We start from the raw sequence: 23,181 nt of genomic DNA on the forward strand, positions 1-23,181 counted from the left end.
AGGAATAAACTAAAATAAAAATTAGGTTGTTTTCCTTTCTAAGACTTTTCCTGAAACTAGGTTGACTAAAAAATATAAATGCTTTTCCATGATTATTCTCAGTAAGGCCAGGTATAAGCTCCACTAGAGGAGAAAAGCAAAAGTATTATGCTCAAGATAGACTATTTTGGTTCCGTTTCCACTCTCAGTTGTGCTACTAATTAAAATGAATATAAATGTAAACAAATCAACTAACATAATTATCTCAGGCCTTTCTTTTCTTACTGGAAAAAAGAGGGCATTAAACTGGATGATGACAATAATGCAATAACTACAAGCTTTTATAAAAGTGCTTTGTATATGGCGTTAATACAGTGAAAGATCAACCTTATTGAAAGAAGTCTGGCTTCTGCCCTCAGCCACTGGGAAACAATCAGTAGGCCTCTAGTATGTCTTGTCTGATACAAGTGTTTTTGTTTGTCTGGGGGCTTTGGCCATTAGACTATCTAACAATATTATTTATAATGGAAAGTACCCAGAATTCCATAATGAAATAGGAACAGTCTATGCAAGAAAATGCTACCAAAGAAAAATATCATTATAATGAGCACATAGACCCTACTACATAATAGCACATAGTATGGTTCTGGGCCACAGAGTAATAGCTGTGACCGCCAGAGAAAGGAAAACTTAAGGTAACAGTTTGACACTCTGGAAGCAGCAAAAGACTAAAGGTCAGCCATGTGGATAGTATGTGTTCAAGCCCCAATACAAACAATGAACACCAAAGGCTTTGCTGAGATTCCCTGTTTGCCAATATTCTGTGAGTACTGTCAAACACTGTGATTGTAATGAGCTAATGTTGTCTCTGATACCACAGAGAGAGGGCAACCAGAAACTACATTTAGACTCCTCCTGGATACTGCACCCTATGTCTCTCTTCCCTTGGTTGATTTTAATGTATATAATTTCTATGTAACAAACTACAGCCATGAGTATAACATTTTCAATGAGTTCTGCGAGTTCTTCTAGCAAATTATCAAATCTGAAGTTGGTTTTTGGAATCCCTCAAGCTTGCAATAGTATCAGAAGTGGGAATGAGAATGACATTAACTTGCTGAAGCTGACTCACTGAATGAAGAGAAAGAAGGAGGCAGGACAAACCTTTGATTCCTGGGTGGCTACAAGGTCACACATGGTATAAAACTGATTACAGCTGTGCTATAATCAGTTACTGGAGGTAAACATTACCAATGGAATTTACAAATAATAGATCCAACTACAGTTGTATTACAATCAATTAGTAGAAATGAAAGTTACCAGTGGAACTTAGAAACGATGGATCCAACTCCTAGGGACCTGATTCACTGGATACATAAAAAGAGTTACGGAAACAATAAATAAGATTACTACACAATCTCTTGATTATTGTTATCTGGAACAGCAAAATAAAAAGAAAGGCAAATCCTGCCAGGCACGATGGTTCACCCCTGTAATCCCAACACTTTGGGAGGCCAAGGTGGGCAGATCACCTTAGGTCAGGAGTTTGAGATCAGCCTGACCAGCATGGTGAAACCTGTTTCTACTAAAAATACAACAAATTAGCTGGGCACGCACCCACAAATTAGGTGGCAGGCACCTGTAATTCCAGGTATTTGGGAAGCTGAGGCAGGGAATCGCTAAAACCTGGGAGGTGGAGGTTGCAATGAGCCCAGTTTGCGCCACTGCACTCCAGCCCGGGTGACAGAGCGAGACTCTATCTCAAAAAAATAAAAAAGAAAAGAAATGCAAATCCTAATGCTTGGGCAAGTCTGCTTTTTGGCCAGATCCAATTAGAGCCAGTAGTCACAGACCCAATGTCATAGGTAAAAGTCTTGCCAAAAGAACAGACAATAAAGATTTTTAAGACAGTGGAAAAAAGAGGAGAGACAAGAGACAAGTCCCAACTGGGTGTAAATCTTGTTTGTTTGTTTGTGGGTGTAAATCTTTAAACAGTTATTAAGAAATGGGATGAATAAAATATTGAAGTCAAAACAAAGGTCACACTGCAGCACTCTCAGAGGTTGAGTGAACCAAGAGGAGTCCATGTTGGTCTCCCTGCATTAAAGAGCCCTAAACAAATCTGTTTTATTCATCCTGGTTTTTGTGGTTTTGGATTTTTTTTTTTTTTTGAGATGGAGTTTCGATCTTGTTGTCCAGACTGGAGTGCAACGGCATGATCTCAGCTCACCGCAACCTCCGCCTCTCAGGTTCAAGCAATTTTCCTGCCTCAGCCTCCTGAGTAGCTGGGATTACAGGCATGTGCCACCATTCCCGGCCAATTTTGTACTTTTAGTAGAAGTGGGGTTTCTCCATGTTGGTAAGGCTGCTCTTGAACTCCTGACCTCAGGTGATTCACCCGCCTCAGCCTCACAAAGTGTTGGGATTACAGGTGTGAGCTACCGTGCCTGGCAATTCACCATAGCTGGAGGAAACTTTAAAAACTGAAAGGCAAAAATGACTAAGAAAAACCTAACTTCAACGTGTCTAAGCCAATGCTTCTGCAATGTAATTAAAAGAAGGCCTGAAAAGAAGGCCTGGATCCCTTGCCAGTCTCTAGCTGAGGACCCAGAGTCAAATGCTTTTAAATGGATAAAATGGTTAAGGATAGATATGTATCCATGGGAGACCCATCGACAGAACTTATAAATCTGTTGGTGAAGTCCTAACAGGAGCTACAGTTATACTGGAAAGACATAAGAACACAAGAGTTTATGAGATTAAAGTAAAAGTTTGGATTATTTCATGATGTCTGAACACACTTTATATACAGTAGTATGTCTCCTTTACCTGAATGTATTACGGAGTTATTTATTATGTCTGACTGGGGAATGTTTCCCATACTAAGTATTGTAAAACAGAATACACATAAATGTTCCTATCAAGCAATATTTATAGGACATGCTAAATGAAAACCAGTGAAAATGCCTGAGCCCATCCAAATTAATTTCAAATATGAAATAGAAGCTGGGCAAATTCTTTGTACAACAGTCCTGTGTGGAGCACAGACTGGACCCAAAACTTTCAATTTGAGGGACGACCGGTTTACTATAGGGCACTAACTGACCCTGCAAACCTGAAACATATACACTGTCCTGGGAAATATTCAAGAAACATTCTAATGGGAAAGCAGTACCCAGAAGAGTTCTATAATTAAATTGGAATGGTCTGTGCAGGAAAATGCTATCAAACATCATAGTTCCAAGCATGGAGACCCTACTATATACATAGTGGAAACTATATACTAGATACACAGTGGAAACCAGTCTTAGTATAAGCCTGTGAACTGAGACAAGGTAAGTAGCTTTGTTCCTAACTGACTTGGTACTCAGAAACAACCAAGTAAGGGCCCACTGTAACTACATCTGTCCAAGAAAATATACAGTATCTAGGTAAAGGTCAATTCTGTTGAAGAGGCATAGCAAATTCCTCTGCAATTCTTAAAAATTTGTTCTGTAATAAAACAGCGTTACACTGTGACATAACACACTACGGCATAACAGTGACATTGTTGGTAAGATTCATTTACCTTATGTAAATAAATCTTTTTTTTTTTTTTTTTTTTTTTTTGGCTTTGAGACAGAGTTGCTCGGCTGCCCAGGGTGAAGTGCAGTGTTGCGATCTTGGCTCACTGCAACATCCGTCCCCCACGTTCAAGTGATTTTTCTGCCTCAGTCTCCCGAGTAGCTGGGACTACAGTAGAGACAGGGTCTTGCCATGTTGGCCAGGCTGATCTTGAGCTCCTGACCTCAGGTGATCTGCCTATCTTGTCCTCCCAAAGTGCTGGGAGTACAGGCATGAGCCATTGCACCCAGTCCCTTATATAACTAAATCTCATAATATTGCTATTGATCATCTAATGTATCAGGAAATTTAGTTAAACCCTCCTCAAGGATGTAATAATGATGGAAAATGGATAGCCCTAATGAAGAATTAGCTAACCATTGTGTATCTCTCTCTCTCTCTCTCTCTCTCCCCCTGCCCCCCTCCCCACCCCTCCCCCTCCTTCTCTCTCTCTCCCTCTCTCCTCTGCCCCTCTTCCTTTCTCTTTCTCTTTCTCTTTCTGTGAGACAGAATCTTACTCTGTTGCCCAGGCTGGAGTACAATGGTACAATCTCAGCTCACTGCAACCTCAGCCAACCAGGTTCAACATATTCTCCTGCCTCAGCCTCCCAAGTAGCTGGGATTACAGACGTGCACCACTACACCTGGCTAATTTCTGTATTTTTAGTAGAGATGGGGTTTCACCGTGTTGGCCAGACTGGTCTCAAACTTCTGACCTCAAGTGATCCACCTGCCTCAGCCTCCCAAAGTGCTGGGATTATAGGCATGAGCCATCGTGTACAGCCCATAAACTAACTTCTATGGTAACAGTCCTGCACAGATTTTTCATAAGATACAAAAATAGTGGTAAATCAAGGGGAAAATCAGTAATTAAATTAGTACAAGAAAATGATATGTATATTAAATGTATATCTATTCAACACTGGCTCCTCTCAATATTAGGCATATTCAGAGGGTTACTGTTGCAACATCTGTCATATAAATACTAAATGTAGATGTTCAAATATATTCATTTTGCTGTAAGACTGGAGGCCAAAGGCCAGGGCATAGCCGATACACCAAAGAATAAAAAGATGTGTGGCCTTCCATCTTGGCAACTGAGAGATGATCTCCAGGGCTCTAGAATGTCTTGCTTCATAGGAGTATTTTTGGGCTTGATAGGAGTATTTTTGTTTGTCTGGAGGCTTTGGCCACTGGACAGTTTAACAATGTAATTTACGATGGGGGCTTCAGGCATTTCAGTATCAGCTCTGATCTCCAGAGGAAGTGAGAACTAAAGTTATTAGTCTGATCTCCCAGAGACCAAAGCCATGCCATGCAGACAGTATGTGATTCTGAGCCCCAATAAAACTGGAAAAGCAAAGACTCAGATTACTGTCTCCACTGACAAAACTCACACACTGTGGACATAACGAGGTAATGCTGGACATGACTGCACAGGGAGAAGATGGCAGAAGTTTCACACTTAGATTTCTCCTGAATTCTGTAACCTAAGCATCTCTTCCCGTGGCTGGTTTGAATTTGTATACCTACTCTGCAATAAACTATAGGCATGGGACGGGCACGGAGGCTCAATCCTATAATCACAGCATTTTGGGAGGCTAAGGCGGGCTGATCGCGAGGTCAGGAGATCGAGAACATCCTGGTCAACATGGTGAAACTTCGTCTCTACGAAAAATACAAAAATTAGCTGGGCATGGTGGTACGCGCCTGTAGTCCTAGCTACTCAGGAGGCTGAGGCCGGATACTCACTTGAACCCGGGAGGTGGAGGCTGCAGTGAGCCAAGATCGCACCACTGCACTCCAGCCTGGTAACACAGCGAGACACTATCTCAAAAATAAATAAGTTAATTAAATAAATGGCAGGCATGAATGTAACAGGTCTCAGTGAATTATATCAATCTTCCAGTGATTTATCAACTCTGAGGATGGCTTCCGGTATACCTCAAACTTGCAACTAGTGCCAGAAGTGAGGGTGTTCTCTTATGGAGGTTTCTCTCAAAGTGTACACCTATCTAAACTCACTGCAGTGCTATACTGAGGTTTTATTTATATATTGTCTTGCTTAATCTTCACTACTCTTTTGTGGCAGATATTTCTATTATGAACACAGTGAAACCTACAGAGTATAAATAACTTAATTTCACCCAGACGTTAACAGTAAATGGAAGAATCAGGATTTGAACAAAAAAATATGCCACAAAGTCTATGTCCTTAAGGCATACTACACTGCCTTCCTTGTAACTGCTATACTGGTTTTTTTTTTCCCCTCAATTCTAACATTCTTTAAGTCTATAATATCTAAGGTCACATTAAACCATGCAAATCTACAAGTAAACAAATAATTGAGGTAGACTTAAAACAAGCCTAAATAATCTTCATTATATTTTACTTTGTTATGATTTAAGTTGTCATTTTTATTAAGTGTTAATTCTTTATGTATTAAGGAAATTTTTTTTAAATGTTGCATTAGCAAAACACAAACAGTACCTAACAAAGTATATTAACAGAAATGTAAAACAAGTTTGCTAAAATAACTCATTTGAAGAAAACTACCTCCAAAATATAAAACACAGAATAACAAATTATATGAAATTTCCAATTTGCTAGAAAATAACAGTGGCTTTTAGGGAAAAGACAATTTTGCAAAATTCTACCACTGTAAAGAAATCATTTTCATTACTTTATAACATACATATTTTCCCTTGAGACAGGGTCTTGCTCTGTTGCCCAGGCTGGAGTGCAGTGGCATAATCATAGCTCACCACAGCCCTGTACTCCTGGATTCAAGCAATCCTCCCACCTCAGCTTCCTGAGTAGCTGGGACTACAAGGCTTGGGCCATTACACTAGGCTAATTTTTTTTTTTTTTTTTTTTGGTAGGGATGGGGGTATCACTATGTTGCCCTGGTTGCTCCTGAACTCCTAGACTCAAGCAATTCTCCCTCCTCAACCTCCCAAAATGCTGAGATTACAGGCATGAGCCACTGTCCCCAGTCTATGATACTTCTTAAATACATAATTCTAGTGCTGATATAATTAAGATTTATGTTTTTTATTTAAATTTTATTTCTCTACTTTTTCCTAAAGTATGTATAATTATCACTTTTAAAGCTGCATAATATGCCAAAATATTAACAAAATTCACAAATTGTTGAACATCAAGGTTGTTCCATTTTTTTCTTCTTTACTAAGACTGCAATAAACATCTTTCTTCACATAACATTAAGTCTTTCATTTTTTGTAATCTGCAGCCCCCACCACAGTGTCTGGTTCGTATGAGGCATGTGACAAACATTAGCTGAACTGAATACACTTTTTAAAAACTTTTTTGAAGCACAGTTTCCTAAGACTAGAATTAATGAATCAAAGAGTATGAACTTCTTATGGTTCTTATAACATAATACTTTACGAAAGAATAATGTCATTTTATAATCCATAAGATATGAGTGTGTGTACTCGTCCACTGCAATATATGCCAGTATTAGATTTTAACATTTAAAAAGCTTAATATTTTATTATGTATAATTTGATCTCTTAAAGTGCTTTACCTTGTAGAGAAATAATAATCTTGAAGTTATCATATTTTGTCATTACTTCCATTTCATTATTTAACAAAGCACAAAAAGACTATACAACTGTTAATTCTAATTGTGGAAACTCAATTACAAATACGTAAAAACTCTAAATGAAAATACTCAAAAGTTCATTTCTGATTTGGAACATGGCATATTTTCACATTTTAGTAAAATTTGCCTGAGGCCATAATCTAGACCAATTTTGGCAATATAACTATTGGATATAAAAGTAATCTTGTCCCGAAGAGCAGAGAACTCTATTTTCCTTTGAGAGGGTTTCTTTTGGAACAGATAGTAACAAAAAAAGCATTCTCACTAAAAGAATAATTTAAAATAAATAAATTGCTAAGAGTGCACATGTTTATGATGTAATCGCAATTCCTGGTTGAACCAGAATTACCTATATATGAAGGAAAAGCTACACAGAGAAAAAGTAGTCTGAGTTTCCTAAAACTCAATTCAGAAATTCAGGTAAATTATCAAAGATTTGAATATTTAAGTCAATTGTGAGGACGTCTGTTTCTTCCTTTAACATCTTTAAAATAACACATTTCAGGTAATTTTACATTTTTCCACTTGGCAATTTCAGGAATCAAATTTGTATCTGATTCGAGTGGGCATTATAAGCTTTTTAGTATTTGTTTTTTATTATATATTGACATGTTTAAAATTGGTAACTCACAGTTTTACCACAATTGGGTGATTCTGCCTTCTTGTCCTATGATATTATCATGTTAATAGCCAGAAAACTTGTGATAACTCCTAGAAGGGTTCTTTTTCACTACCTGGGTTGCAGCACATTCATCACTTTAAAGTAAGAATTTACTTACTTTCTAAGATGGGTAAAGCACTGTGCTAGACTCCAAGGAACCATACATAGATGACTAAGACATGACTCCTGTCCTCAAAGAACTTACAATCTATTAAGGGAAGACAGACATGCAAACAAATAGGTATAATACACAGCAGAATGTGCTGATTGTTAAAACAGAGGTACAAAACAAAGTTCTATAAGGGCACAAGATGGTTATATAGGAGCACTGGTTGGGGTGATCTGGAAGGCTGGGCCAGCAGAAAAGTAGTAGAAAACTCTGCCCCTTAGAAAATACAGCAGTGTTACAGCCCACCTGGGTTAGGGTCGAAGCCCCACTCCCCACAGAAGGTTTTCCTAAAGGAGATGGAGCCAGGGCCCTAACCCAGTTAGGTAGGTGATTCGTTGATTTCAATTATGAATGCCAACACTTTCCTTCCCTGGTGCAGATAAATGTGCTTTCGCAAGTATTTTACTTTATTGAAAAATAAATAAAATTTAACAATCTATTAAGTAACTTACATGAAGATGCAAGTTACCTCAGCCTACAGCATTAGAATGCCCTCAAGTGGTACTCTGATTATACAGGACCAAGCAAAAAAATAGACACCACTTCAGCATTGTGCATGTGGTGCTCCCATAAATGTTTTGCTACTGATATCCTAGAAAGAAAGATGAACCAGACAATTCCAGAGAAGTAGCCTGGGTATTATACTATCCATATTTTGTTGACGATGCAATTATGTTAAACTTTAAAAAAATACACTTTAAAATATGTTAATGAGACAACAGGATTTGTTTTTGTCTTGTCATGATCTCAAGAACCAGCAGGTACACTGCTGGTTTCCACTAATTTCTAGGTATAAGAGGTAGACAAGATAACATAACCAATATGTAATATTTAACAGGTACCACACGAGGAGTGAAACAACTAGAAAGAGGATAATAAATACAAACATGTTTAAATACAAAAGAACATAAAGCAAGTATCGTGCACAAAATAGAAACATTAAATTTGTAAAAAATTAAAGACAAAGTATTAGTTTCTACTGTATTTCATTCTATTGCCATCTCGTATACAGATCCCTCAAATTTCTCAAATCTGTAGATACAGTATTTCATTATGCTGTAGGAATTTTTAAATGCTGAACTTCATAATTGCTGTTTATAGAAATCCTTAGAAAAGCCTAATTTTAATGAACAGAAAAGGAAACAACAGAATCTCAGTAATATCTATTATATATTAAAATGAATGTTTGCAAAATGCTTATGAAACTTAAATGGATTTTCTTAAGTATTACAAACAAGCATTTCCACTTCACTTGCTTATTAATTTTTACAATCTTCTAAAACAAAAGAAAGGAAAAAAGGAAGCAAGGAGGGCAGGCAAGCACGTATTACCTGACTACTGGAATTAATGATGATATCCCACTGTATAGACTTTAAAAATAAACATACAGTTCAAAAAGACTTGCTATCAAACAATTAGCTGAACAAACTATGAAACAAATATGACAAAAAAGTTATAATATTTGTAATAATATAAAGAAAGCTCGTAACAAATATAAAACATAAAACCCTAATAAGTACTAAAGAATAACATTTCACTAAAAATACAATTTGCTCATAAATATGAAAAAAATTAACCCTATTAAAGGAATGCAAACTGAAAACAACGAATATTACTTCAAAATATCCAATTAGCAGAGAAAGATTAACATTTAATGCTGCATCCCCTTAGGATGTAAAATTCCTCCTGTTTTGGCCAAACATTTGTGTTTTAAAACAAAATAAACAAAATAAATAATGCTTATAAGGGTGTGATGAGATAAAAACACCCCAACACTGACTGGGGACAATGGCAGTCAGTACAATCTTTAGACAATTTGTGAAGAGTAACAGGAGATAGATTTTTGTGGCTTTCAAGTTCATACCCTGTGATCATTAATTCTACTACTATGAATATAAATTTTTAAAAATCAGAGAGGCAGATAGAGGCTTACAATGATATTTATCCCAGTTATTTATAATGCCCCGTAAAACTGGAAACAACTGCAATGCCAAGCATTAAGGAAATGGTTCATTATAACAGTAAATATTATGCAGCCATTAAAAATGATCTTAAATTACTACTCAGGAGGAGAAATGTAGAGGATAGATGTTAAGAAAAAAAGCAGGATCTATAATTTTAATTCAGTCTTAGCTAAAACTGTTTAAAAGAAGGCAGAGATTCTGTACTCTGCTAATGTGTCAAATTCATTTATTAGTTCTAATAGGCTTTGTTGTTGTCAAGTCTTTACGGTTTTCTACATACAAGATCGTATCATAGACATAATTTTACTTCTTTGCAATTTAAATGTTTTTAATGTCTTTTTCTGGTCTAATTTCTAGACTATGACTTCAAATACTATGCTGAATGGACATGACAAAAGCAGGGATTCCTTGTCTTATTCCTGATCTTAGAGAAAAAACTTTCAGTCCTTCATCATTGACTAGGATATTACCTAAGTAACATGATATGAAATCAACACATAAAAATCAGTTTGCTTCCTTTACTTTTTTTTTTTTTTGAGGCAAGGTCTTGGTTCGTCACCCAGGCTGGAGTGTACTGGTGTAAAGAGCTCACTGCAGCCTTGAACTCCTGGGCTCAAGGGATCCTCCCACCTCAGCCTCCCAAGCAGCTAGGACTACAGGCTCAAGCCCGGCTAGTTTCTATATGACTATAATGAATAATTTGAAAATGAAATAACAAAAAATTCCATTTGCAAGAGCATCAAAAAATAAATTACCTAGGAGGTAAAATACATACTGAAACTACAAAACACAACTGAACAAAATTAAAGAAAACATAAACAAGTAAAAAGGCACCCCTATTCAAGGACTAGAAGACTTAATATTTACACTTGTTTGTGTGTAGTTTTAGAGACAAGATCTCACTGTTACCCAGGCTTGAGAGCAATGACACTAATGGCTCACTGCAGCCATCAACTCCTGGGCTTATGCGATCCTTCTGCCTTAGCCTCTCAAGTAGCTGAGCCTACAGGCATGAGCCACCACACTCGGCTTATTTTATTTTATTTTTTTGCAGAGAAGGGTCTTGCTGCGTCATTCAGTCTGGTCTTGAGCTCCTGGTCTCAAGTAGTCCTCTTGCCTTTGCTTCCCAAAGAGCTGGGATTATAGGTGTAAGCCACAGCACCCAGCCCTTAATATTAAGATGTCTACAACCCAAATCCATCTATAGATTCAATGCAATCCCTATCAAAATCCAAGTGACTTTTTTTCTGGAGAAAAAGAAAACTCCCTCCTAAAGTTCATAGGCAATCTCAAGGAACCCTCAACAGCCAAAATTATCCTGAAAAAGAACAAAGTTGACGGAAAAACATTTTTTGATTTCACAATGTACTACAAAGCAACAATAATCAAAACAGTATTGGTATCACAATAAGAACAGACATATAGACCAATGGAATGGAACAGAAAGCCTAGAAACAAACCCCTGCATATAGAGTCAAAATATTTTCTACAAGGTTGGCAAAGACCATTCATTGGGGCAAAGGCAGTCTTTCAACAAATGAAAACAGACAAGTTGGGCTTCATCAAAATTTAAAAGTTTTGTGCAGCAAAGGCCATTACTAACAGAGTAACAAGGCAACCTATAAAATGAGAGAAAATGTTACTGAATCACGTATCTAATAAGGGATTAATATCAAGAATACATAGAGAAATCCTAAAACTCAACAACAACAATAACAACAACAAAAGGATCAAATTCAAAAGCAGGCAAATAATTTGAATATTTCTCAAAAGACATATAAATGGCCGATAAACATGTGGAAGATGCTCAACATCACATTAAGCATTAGAGAAATACAAAACAAAACCACAACACAATGAGATGCCATTTCACACCTACTGAGAAGATAAATACCAAAAAAAAGAAAGTAAGCTGGCACGGTGGTGGCTAATGCCTGTAATCCCAGCACGCTGGGAGGCCAAGGTGGGCAGATCACGAGGTCAAAATATGGAGACTATCCTGGCCAACATGGTGAAAAAAAAATGCATTAAAATATTTAATAACAGGTAATTCTTTTTGGTTTGTTAATCAGTAAGTTATTGTGGGTTGCAGTAAGCCAAGATCATGCCACTGCACTCCAGCCTGGGAGACAAAGCAAGACTCCATCTCAAAAAAAATATTTTTTTTTAGCTAGGCATGGTGGTACACATCTGTAGTCCTAGGTACTGGGGAGGCCAAGGTGGGAGGATTTTTTTGAGCCCAGAAGTTCAGGGCTGCAGTGAGCTGTGATCACACCACTGCATTCCAACCTGGGTGAAAAAGTGAGACCCTGTCCAAATAAATAAATAAACAGTATGGCCCCCCCGCCAAAAAAAAAAGGAACCAGAGCAATATGCTTCATTAAAAAAAATCAAAAACTATATATATATTACTATATATACAATATATACAGTTTATCTCTTAGTGATAGGACTAAAGATAATTTTTTTATTACTTTTTTACACCACAGTGTTTTTCAAATTTTTCACCACATATATTTTTTGGTCTAAGATAAATTTTTTTTTAAAAGTTGGTGATTATTTAAGTAGGCCTAATTTCAAGGCTAAGAGGTTTTCAACAGAAACGACTTCGTAAAATTATGACAAAATTATCATTAAACAGTATTTCTCAGTATAAATCTTAAAATTCTCTCTAAAATCAGTATTTTATGAATACAAAGTGGAAATTCACCTCAATCTTAACTGCCTTCAAGAAAGGGCAAAGCTTTTCTAAAGTTTTACTAATTTTTTAACCATGATACTGACATATAGTTTTTCATACTATTGATGCTACTGTTTCCTGCTTTGAGAATTCTCATATAAAATTTACCGTTATAATTATTCATAATTATTCACAGAATTTTATCCAGTTTTTGGGTTAAGGTCTATAAAATTAAAATAATGCTAGTAATGGTTTAAAGTTTTTACATGAAGAATTCAACATACTCATTAAATACTTTTTTTTTTTTTGAGACAAAGTTTCGCTCTTGTCACCCAGGCTGAAGTGCAATGGCGCAATCTCAGCTCACTGCAACCTCCGCCTCCTGGGTTCAGGCAATTCTCCTGCCTCAGCCTCCTGAGTAGCTGGGATTACAGGCATGCGCCACCATGCCCAGCTAATTTTTGTATTTTTAATAGAGACGGGGTTTCACCATGTTGACCAGGATGGTCTCAATCTCTTGACCTCATGATCCACCCGCCTCGGCCTCCCAAAGTGCTGGGATTACAGGCGTGAGCCACTGTGCCCGGCATTAAATACTTTTTAAACTCTACTATGGATAAAATTATCTTCTTTAGTTTGCTATGCAAAGTTTCCGATCAAAACTACAGGTCAGACAGATATTTTAATCTTTCAATACTGTTTAAAAATTTAAAAGGAACTACCCTAACTCATTAGTTATACTAAATACCTGCAATAATGTTTCAGTGGCTTTTTAAGTATTTCTTTGATAGTATCCTAAGAAGAAAACTTTATAAATATTGAAAATTTGTTACATGCTAGATGTTCTGCCAGAAAATAGTGATAACAATGTTTAAATGAATATGGCTCTTTTCTTAATACAATTTAATGACCTTGTTTAATTCCTGGTTTTTTTTTTTCTTAAATAAAACTCTTCAAACTACCAGGGAATTTGCTGAAAATTATATTTTCTTAAATGAAACATATCCTGATAAGAAGTAATTTAATCCATTAATTGAATATATAATTACACATTAAACATCTATCACCCACAATGACTTACTGATTAACAAATCAAGAAGAATTATTCATTATTAAATGTTTTAATACAGTGTGTTCCATCTTCTATTTAACAAAGTTTCATTCAGCAAAGTTGTTCCACACGACATACAGTCAACTATCTCTCAGGTGACTTTCATCCAATTTATAAACTTATTTATGAACTACATAAGCTGACAAAATACTAATAAAGAGACACATAAAGCTATTTTAACAAAATGAAGGCAGTATTTTGAAATCTCTGCCAGATACGTCAGAAACTCTTCAGAAATATTAACTTATAAATCACTAAGATGAATCTAAACTTTTATTCAATTCTTGGTCTTAAATTTTTATTTATTTATTTATTTATTTACTTTTAGAGATGGGGTCTCACTGTCACCCCAGCTGGAGTGCAGTGGCGTGACAGTAACTCACATAGTCTTGGTGTTGGGCTCAAGTGATCCTCCCACCTCAGCCTCCCAAGTAGCTGGGACCACAGGTATGCGCCAACACATCCAGCTAATTTTTTTGGGTGGGGGTAAAGACAGGGTCTCGCTTTTTTGCCTAAGCTGATCTCCAACTCCTGGCTTGAAGCAATCACCCTGCCTCAGCCTCCGAAAGTGCTAGTTTTATAGGCATCAGTCACCACACCTGGCCGTCGTTTTGTTGTTGTTTTTTGTTTTTAACAAACAAATAAAAATGCTTCATGAAACAGGAATAGATCTTACCAATGCAGGCCACTGAATCTGTTTGCTCTTTGATCCCTGAGTCTGGCTAGGGTCATTCCTTTTGGCCCAGATTAAGTGGTATTCCACCAAGAAAGCTGAAAAATCTTGATAAACTTTAACCCACTCTCGTTTATCCCATTCAAGATCATCAAATTCCACATACACCTATGAAAACAAAAACATAAAATTCAATAAGCAAAATAGAAGAGTGGTATATCTTTTTTTACTGACACATAATAATTGTACATATTTATGGGGTACATATGGTATCTTGATACATGCACACAATGTGTAATGATCAAATCAGGGTAATTAGAATATTCACCATCTCAAATATTTATTAATTTGTGATAGAAACATTTCAAATCCTCTCTTCTAGCTATTCTGAAAAATACAATAAATAACTATAGTTACCATACTGTGCTATCAAACACTAACACTCCTTCTAACTGTAGAAAGTAGAAAAGGGAACTCTAGTACACTGTTGGTGGGAATGTAACTTAGTACATCCAGTATGGAAAAAGGTATGGAAGTTCCTCAAAAAACTAAATGTAGATCTACCATAAGATCTGGTAATTCCACCGCTGGGTAAATATCCACAAGAAAGGAACATATATTGAAAAGATAGCTGCACATCATTGTTTATTGCAACACTATTCCCAATAGCCAGGATATGGAATCAACCTAAGTATCTATCAACATATGAATGAACAAAGAAAATGTGGTATATATATATACACAATAGAATACAATTAGGCCATAAAAAAGAATGAAATATTGTCATCTGCAGCAGTATGAATGATACTGGAGGTAATTATGTTATATGAAATAAGCAAGGTACAGAAAGACAGACATCACATGTTCACACTCATATGTAAGAGGCAAAAATTTGGATCCTGGCCCAGAATGGTGGCTCATGCCTGTAATCCCAGCACTTTGAGAGGCAAGAGATGGGAGGATCACCTGAGCCCAGGACTTCAAGACCAGCCTTGACAACATAGTGAGATCCTGACTCTAACAAAAGAGAAAAGTAAAAAACTTAGCTGGACATGATGGCACAAGCCTGTAGTCCCAGCTACTCAGGAAGCTGAAACGGGAAGATCACTTGAGCCCAGGAATTTGAGGCTTCAGTGAGCTATGATTGCTAAAGCGTGCGATGATCGTGCCACTGCACTGCAGCCCAGGTGACAGAGTGAGGCTCTGTCTACTTAAAAAACAAACAAAAAGTGGATCTCATGGAGATAGAGGGTAGAACGACGATTATCAGAGGCTAGGATGGGTGAAGGGGGGAGATGAAGAGGTTGGTTAATGAGTATAACAACATTTCAAAATATAAGCCATAAACTTGAATTAGAAAGGACATTACTTCCTGTTTATTTTTCTCAAATAAAACTCTTCAAATGACCAGAGAATTAATTAACAAATTAATTCTTTAACATTTTTCATAAAACCGTCATTTAACTTTCCTTAATCAGATTATGTCCCTTACTTATGACAGGGAGATAAACCATAACTATATTGAGAAAGGCAATTTACAGAGTGTTGACTAGTAAAGACTGGTTCATTATCTTCTAAATGTACACTAATAATGATGTTTATATTGATGATTCTAGAAGCAGAGGTTAGAAAATGTCTTTATAGAGTAAATAGTATTTCAGATTTTGCAAACCAGATAGTTTCTGTCATAATTACTTCTGTCTCTGTCACAGACAACCACAGACAAAATGTAAACAATTGAGCTTGACTTTATTCTAATAAAACATTACTTTCAAAGGTAGCCAATGGTATAAACATGGCTCATCATATGAAATTCAATTAATATAATATACTGCCCATTAACAGAATAAAGAAAAAAAATCATCTTTAATGATGCAGAAAAAGCATCTGGCCAAATTCCACAGTTTTTCATGATTAAAAACACCCAACAAACTAGGAACAGAAGGAAAATATCTAAATATAAAAAGGTCAATATGAAAAACCCACTGATAACATCATACACAACAGTAAAAAATCAAACGCATTTCCTCTAAGATGGGAACAAAACAAGGATGTCATAATTTGGAAAATCGAAACTGACTCTTACAGGTCATTCAATCATTCAACCCTTTCCTCCACCCCTACTTTCATTCTTTTGCATTCATTCCCAAGATTAGCTCTTCATAGAATTGTCTTTCCAACTTATTAGTTACATTGGAAGCAGTCTTCTCATTGCTTATATTTTTATCCTAATTCTGCCACCCATCTTCTGCTCCCTTACAGGTGAAGACTTTCCATTTCCACTTACTTAAATCATGGTTGCTCTTTTGGCCCAGCTCAGGTTCTTCAATTATGTTTATGTCCCCCTACTTCAACTCCAACTTAGCTTTGAACTTCTACTCCAATTATTTTTCACAGCTTCCACTGTATTAGTATATAAGCAAATAGCATCATCTCTCTCTATATATGTACATATATACACACATACATATACATATATATATACATATATATATATTTTTTTTTAAAGATGGAGTCTAGCTCTGTCACCCAGGCTGAAGTACAGTGGTGCGATCCTGGCTCACTGCAACCTCCACCTCCCAGGGTCAAGCAATTCTCCTGACTCAGCCTCCCAAGTAGCTGGGATTACAGGCGCCTGACATCACATCCAGCTACTTTTTGTATTTTTAGTAGAGATGGGGTTTCACCATGTTGTCCAGACTGGTCTCCAACTCCTGATCTTGTGATCCACCCACCTTGGCCTGACATCCTATATTTTTAAGTGTAATGAAAATATCTTTAAATTAGGCATGTAAACTCACTTAAGGTAGAGCTGTGCTTTCATTTATTTTTAGTGACCAGTATAGTACTGCATACATATAAAGTTTTCAATTAACATTAAAAATCCCCCGACTCTTGGACTCAATCATGGTCTTTTAAAAATGGAAGCAGGCCGGGCACAGTGGCTCATGCCTGTAATCCCAGAGCTTTGGGAAGCTGAGGTGGGTGGATCGCCTTAGGTCAGGAGTTCGAGAACAGCCTGGCCAACATAGTGAAACCCCGTCTGTATTAAAAATACAAAAAATTGGCTGGGTATGGTGGCAGGTGCCTGTAGTCCCAGCTACTCAGGAGGCTGAGGCAGCAGAATTGCTTGAACCCGGGAGGGCAGAGATCATGCCATTGCACTCCAGCCTGGGTAACAGGAGCGAAACTCCGACTAAAAAAAAAAAAAAAGGAGCAACCTGGTAAAAGTAAGTCTGACTGGTGGTGTTTATTCTGATGCACACTAGGAAGCTTGTTTCCAAAAAAAAAAAAAAAAAAAAAAAGGCTTATCTATTAGAATATCCACTAAAGACATCCATTAAAGCTGATGTATTAGAATGGGGAAAGAGAAACATGCCCCGGTCAAGGAGTTGACATCTGTCTCTAGTTAGCTATCCATACCAAGTCAGTGAAGAAATCCAAGTCAAGGAAGAAGCCAACAAAACAGTTGGCTTTTTCTAATAAAACTCATCCTTAAGGGGTTGAGCTGAGGTCCGGCTGATATTATGCAAAGGTTTCAAACTATACCAATTTCTCCAGTACTTGAAATCTGGTCTTATTTACATACTAAATTTTGGTACAAGAGCTCCGGTAAACCCTAGAAAACTGGAACAGAGAGAGTTCTCAGGAAAACCTGCACATTAATTTTGCTTTTCCTTCACAGACAATGATAGGGTAATGCTGAGAAAATATTTTTGTTAAAAACCTAAAGAGCCAGGCTGCATCTGGCTCCCAATCTCACAGCCATTGCAGTACATTGAGCTCCACAGAGACAGCACTGGGGCAAGTGAGAGCAGGACGGGCACTGGGTGACTCTGTGCCTCGCTGAGGAAAAATAACTAAACATGGGCAAAGGAGATCCTAAGAAACCGAGAGGCAAAATGTCATCATATGCATTTTTTCTGCAAACTTGTCGGGAGGAGCATAAGAAGCACTACCCAGATGCTTCAGTCAACTTCTCAGAGTTTTCTAAGAAGTGCCCAGAGAGGTGGAAGACCATGTCTGCTAAAGAGAAAGGAAAACCTATATCCCTCCTAAAGGTGAGACAAAAAAGAAGTTCAAGGATCCCAATGCAACCAAGAGGCCTCCTTTGGCCTTTTTTCCGTTCTGCTCTGAGTATCGTCCAAAAATCAAAGGAGAAAATCCTAGCCTGTCCATTAGTAATGTTGCGAAGAAACTGGGAGAGATGTGGAATAACACTGCTGCAGATGACAAGCAGCCTTATGAAAAGAAGGCTGCGAAGCTGAAGGAAAAATATGAAAAGGATATTGCTGCATATCGAGCTAAAGGAAAGCCTAATGCAGCAAAAAAGGGAGTTGTCAAGGCTGAAAAAAGCAAGAAAAAGAAGGAAGATGAGGAAGATGAAGAGGATGAGGAGGAAGAGGAAGAAGAGGATGCTGATGAATAAGTTGGTTCTAGCGCAGTTTTTCTTGTCTATAAAGCATTTAACGTCCCTGTACACAACTTACTCCTTTTAAAGAAAAAAACTGAAATGTAAGGCTGTTTAAGATTTGTTTTTAAACTGTGTCTTTTTTTTGTATAGTTAACAGACTACCAAATGTGTCTTTAGATAGCCCTGTCCTGGTGGTATTTTCAATAGCCACTAAACTTCCCTGGTACAGTATGGGGGTTGTAAATTGGCATGGAAATTTAAAGCAGGTTCTTGTTGGTGAACAAATTAGTTATATATGGGGATAGTAATTTTTTCATCTTCAGTTGTCTCTGATGCAGCTTATACGAAATAATTGTTGTTCTGTTAACTGAATACCACTCTGTAATTGCAAAAAAAAAAAAAAAAAAAAAGTTGCAGCTGTTTTGTTGACATTCTGAATGCTTCTAATACAATTTATTTAAAAAAAAAAAAAAACCTAAAGAGCCAAGAGGTTTGTTGACATTTTCCCAAACTGAAGATATAAATCAACGTATATTTTTGCAAACGCAAAGCCCTAAAGTTTTCAGCATGAAGTGAGCTTTCCAAATCCACTTTATATTGCATAAACAGTGCTACTAGCAGTTCTCAGAACTTGTTAGAAACACTGGGGACAAAAAAGACACTTTTTGTCCCCAATGTTTCTAACAAGTTCTGCTTCTTCCCCTTTGCTGTATAGCCAATTCATCTTCAGATATGAGATTATCAAGAACAGTGAAGGGTTTGGAATTTAATTATATACAGACAACTAAACACACACACCCACCACATACACATTACTGTTTCACAGATTCTGGCAGAAAACGTAAGACACCTGGGACTTCATAAGTTAGAGCAAAACCAGCAATCAGGGTATGCTTGTGCCAGCTTCTCATGACTGTTAAGTCCCATGGGAAGGATGCAAAGGGCCAGAATGGAAACCTGAGCACATAGTAAGTTATCTTACAGAAGAGAAGGGAGTGGAACTCACCACTTAGATAGTAAATACAAGAGAGCCTGCTCTTTGTTTAGGGGAGGTTATTACTTAATCCCTCACAGCTGGCTGCTCACTACACACACAACTCTGAGAAATGGTCCAGGCTAAAAGCAGCTGGAGTCTTGTATTCTAACACATCCAGCAAGAAAGTGCAGAGACACGCAGTGCCCATAGTGTATTGCCTATACCAACACAGATAAAATTTTTTATCAGGCTGGAATGAATAAGAAACTAACTTACCCTTACTGTGTATGAGTGTTTATGTGGGGTGAGGAATGGTGTGGGAGTAGTTTCTTTCCATTAGTTTACAAACTGCCAGTTCATGCATTTTTAGTTAATTATACAATAACTTAATATTAACTCCTTCCTCATCCCCCTACGTTGGGTCCTTCTGTCTGCTTAATTCCATCTTACTAACTAGACCAAAGGGTCCTTGAGGGCAAGAATTGGTACGCTTTCTGTGGTGGCTCACACCTGTAATCCCAGCACTTTGAGAGGCCAAGGTGGGCAGATCACTTGAGGTCAGGAGTTCAAGACCAGACTGGGCAACATGGTGAAACCCTGTCGCTATTAAAAAGACAAAAAAGCATTAGCTGGGTGTGGTGGCACACGCCTGTAAACCCAGCTACTCAGGAGGCTTATCCAGAGAGGTCAGAACCTTCAAGGCTGAACCTGGTAGGTGGAGGTTGCAGTGAGCTGTGATCACAGCACTGCACTCCAGCCTGGGTGACAGAGTGAGGCTCTGTCTCAAAAAAAAAAGGAATTAGTACGCCTTTATCTTTTTTGCATCTCTAGAATGGCAGTTGTTGCAGCAAACTAAAGCTCTCAATACAGTTTCAGATAATTAGCACTGAGCAAAACACATCTCAAATACAATGAAATGACTAACTTGCAAAAACCAAAAATTTTATTTATTTATTTATTTTTTAGAGACAGGGTCTCGCTATGTTGCGCAGGCTGGAGTGCAGTGGCTATTCACAGGCGCGATCCCACTAATGATCAGCACAGGAGTTTTGACCTGCTCCATTTCCAACCTGGGTTGGTTCACCCCTCCTTAGGCAACCTGGGGGTCCCCCGCTCCCAGGAGGTCACCATATTGATGCCAAACTTAGTGCGGACACCCAATCGGCAAAGCGCACTACAGCCCAGAACTCCTGGGCTCAAGTGATCCTCCCACCTCCGCCTCCCAAGTAGCTGGGATTACGGGCACATGCCACCACGCCCGGCAAAAACCAAAAATTTTGAATACAGCAGATGTATCTAGTAATAAATCACTGTGCTCATAATTATCTAGAAAAAAAGTAACATTTCATTCAGTAAATATTTCTAACTGCACATCAGAGCCAATCACTATGAACACTGGGAGTTCAGGGAACAATGATCATTCACATATACACATGCATGTATGTGTGTGCCTGTGTGTGTATTAAGTTAACAGCCATGGGTACTGATTATTATAAGAATTAAAATGATGTGAGAAAAACGTCAAGCAAAATAATCCACTAAAAATAATTACTTCAAAAGAAAACAAAAATAATTATTTTAATAGTGGACAAGTGGGTAAATACTTAGGCAAATATGTAAGAATCATTTTTTTCCCCCGAGACAGAGTCTTGCTCTGTCACCCAGGCTGGAGTGCAGTAGCACGATCCTGGCTCACTGCAATCTCCGCTACCTGGGTTCAAGTCATTCCCCTGCCTCGGCCTCCCATCTCTAGGTAGTATACATGCTTTCTACAACAGATGTCAACATGCTGGCAGTTTTGTCTAAGTATAATACTAAGCATTAAAAGAAGAGCTATCAGCTGGGCATAGTGGCTCATGCCTATAATTCCAGCACTTTGGGAGGCCGAAGAAGGAGAACTGCTTGAGTCCAGAAGTCCAAAACCAGTCTGGGTGGTAGAGTGAGACCCTCCCTCAAAAAACAAACAAACAAAAAAAGAGCTATCAGACTGTCAGAGGAACCATTTACAAGAAGAAAAATCAACAGTCATGCAATTCCATTTCTACTATTTTACAAATTTAAATTAATCTAACCCTTGAACTCTTTTTTTTTTTTTTTTTGAGACACAGTCTCGTTCTGTCACCAGGCGCCAGGCTGGAGTGCAGTGGCACAATGTCGGCTCACTGCAACCTCTGCCTCCCAGGGTTAAGCAATTCTCCTGTCTCAGCCTCCCGAGTCACTGGGACTACAGGCGCGCACCACCATGCACAACTAATTTTTGTATTTTTCTTTTTAGTAAAGATGGGGTTTCACCATGTTGGCCAGGATGGTCTCGATCTCTTGACCTCGTGATCTGCCCACCTCAGCCTCCCAAAGTGCTGGGATTACAGGCATGAGCCACCATGCCTGGCCACCCTTGAACTCTTTAAGCATTATTAGTTACTAGAAGAATGTTTCCTTTTCTTCCACATAGCTGATTGCTTCAAAGTGGAAAATGTATTCTGGTTACTTGGTTTGGAGACCTATATTATTAAAATTATATATATCAATGTAAGAATATTAGAACTAAGAATTATTTTAGTCTAAATTATAATTCCAGCTCTGCCACTTTTTAATTTTAGAACTTCTAAGTAATCCACAATCTTTATCTGCAATGTTACATTTGTAGGAAAAATAAGTTTTTTCACGTTTACTTGGATATATACAGTAAAAATATCAGCTATATAAAAGTTCGAAGAAGATGTTTCAGATTAGCATTATGCAACACTCTACAAGCAAACCTCAGAGGTATTGTAAGTTTAGTTTCAGACTACCGTAATATAGCAAATGAATATCAAAATAAAGTGAATCACATTAGTTTTTTGGTTTTCCAGTGAGGGTTTGGTTCTTGACCAATGTGAAAGAAACCAAATATTATAATAAAGCAAGTCACATAAATTTGCTGATTTCTCACTGCATACAAAATTATATTTTTAATGTATTAAATGTATAATAGCATTATGACTAAAAAACAATTTAGATGATTCTGGTACCTCCTGCCTGTAATCCCCACTTTGGAAGGCTGAGGAGGGAGGATCACTTAAACTCAGGAGTTCAAGACCAGCTCAGGCAACATAGTAAGACCTTGTCTTTACAAAAATGAAAAGATTACCCAGCCATGGTGGCATGTGCCTATGGTCCCAGATACTCAGGAGGCTGAAATGGGAGGGTGGGCTTCAGCCAGGGAGGTTGAGGCTGCAGTGAGCCATGATCATGCCACTGCACTCCAACCTAGGTGACAGAGCGAAACCCAGTGTCAAAATATAAAAATAAAAAACAATTTACACACCTTAACTTTTATGTTT

General features: G+C 37.6%; 1 protein-coding gene and 1 pseudogene across 4 annotated transcripts in view; one reads left to right on the forward strand and one right to left on the reverse strand.

Moving 5' to 3' along the window:
* Positions 1-23,181, reverse strand: part of JMJD1C (jumonji domain containing 1C) — a 349,752-nt gene that overhangs the window by 198,055 nt on the left and 128,516 nt on the right. For 3 of the 4 annotated variants that reach the window (XM_021675775.2, XM_021675777.2, XM_064374169.1), the window contains exon 2: positions 14,472-14,636. Coding sequence is in view for 1 of the 4 variants with exons in the window: in XM_064374169.1 (XP_064230239.1) it covers positions 14,472-14,636 (165 nt within the window). In the remaining 3 variants the exon portion in view is untranslated. Of the gene's footprint in view, positions 1-14,471; positions 14,637-23,181 lie in introns of those variants that run through there. The other variant, XM_064374170.1, reaches the window with a different exon arrangement.
* LOC105712596 (high mobility group protein B1-like) lies at positions 18,335-18,897 on the forward strand (annotated as a pseudogene).

The sequence above is a fragment of the Aotus nancymaae genome, unplaced genomic scaffold (genome assembly GCF_030222135.1).
Source record: "Aotus nancymaae isolate 86718 unplaced genomic scaffold, 86718_ANA_hifiasm-v0.15.2.pri h1tg000010l, whole genome shotgun sequence".
NCBI lineage: Eukaryota > Metazoa > Chordata > Mammalia > Primates > Aotidae > Aotus > Aotus nancymaae.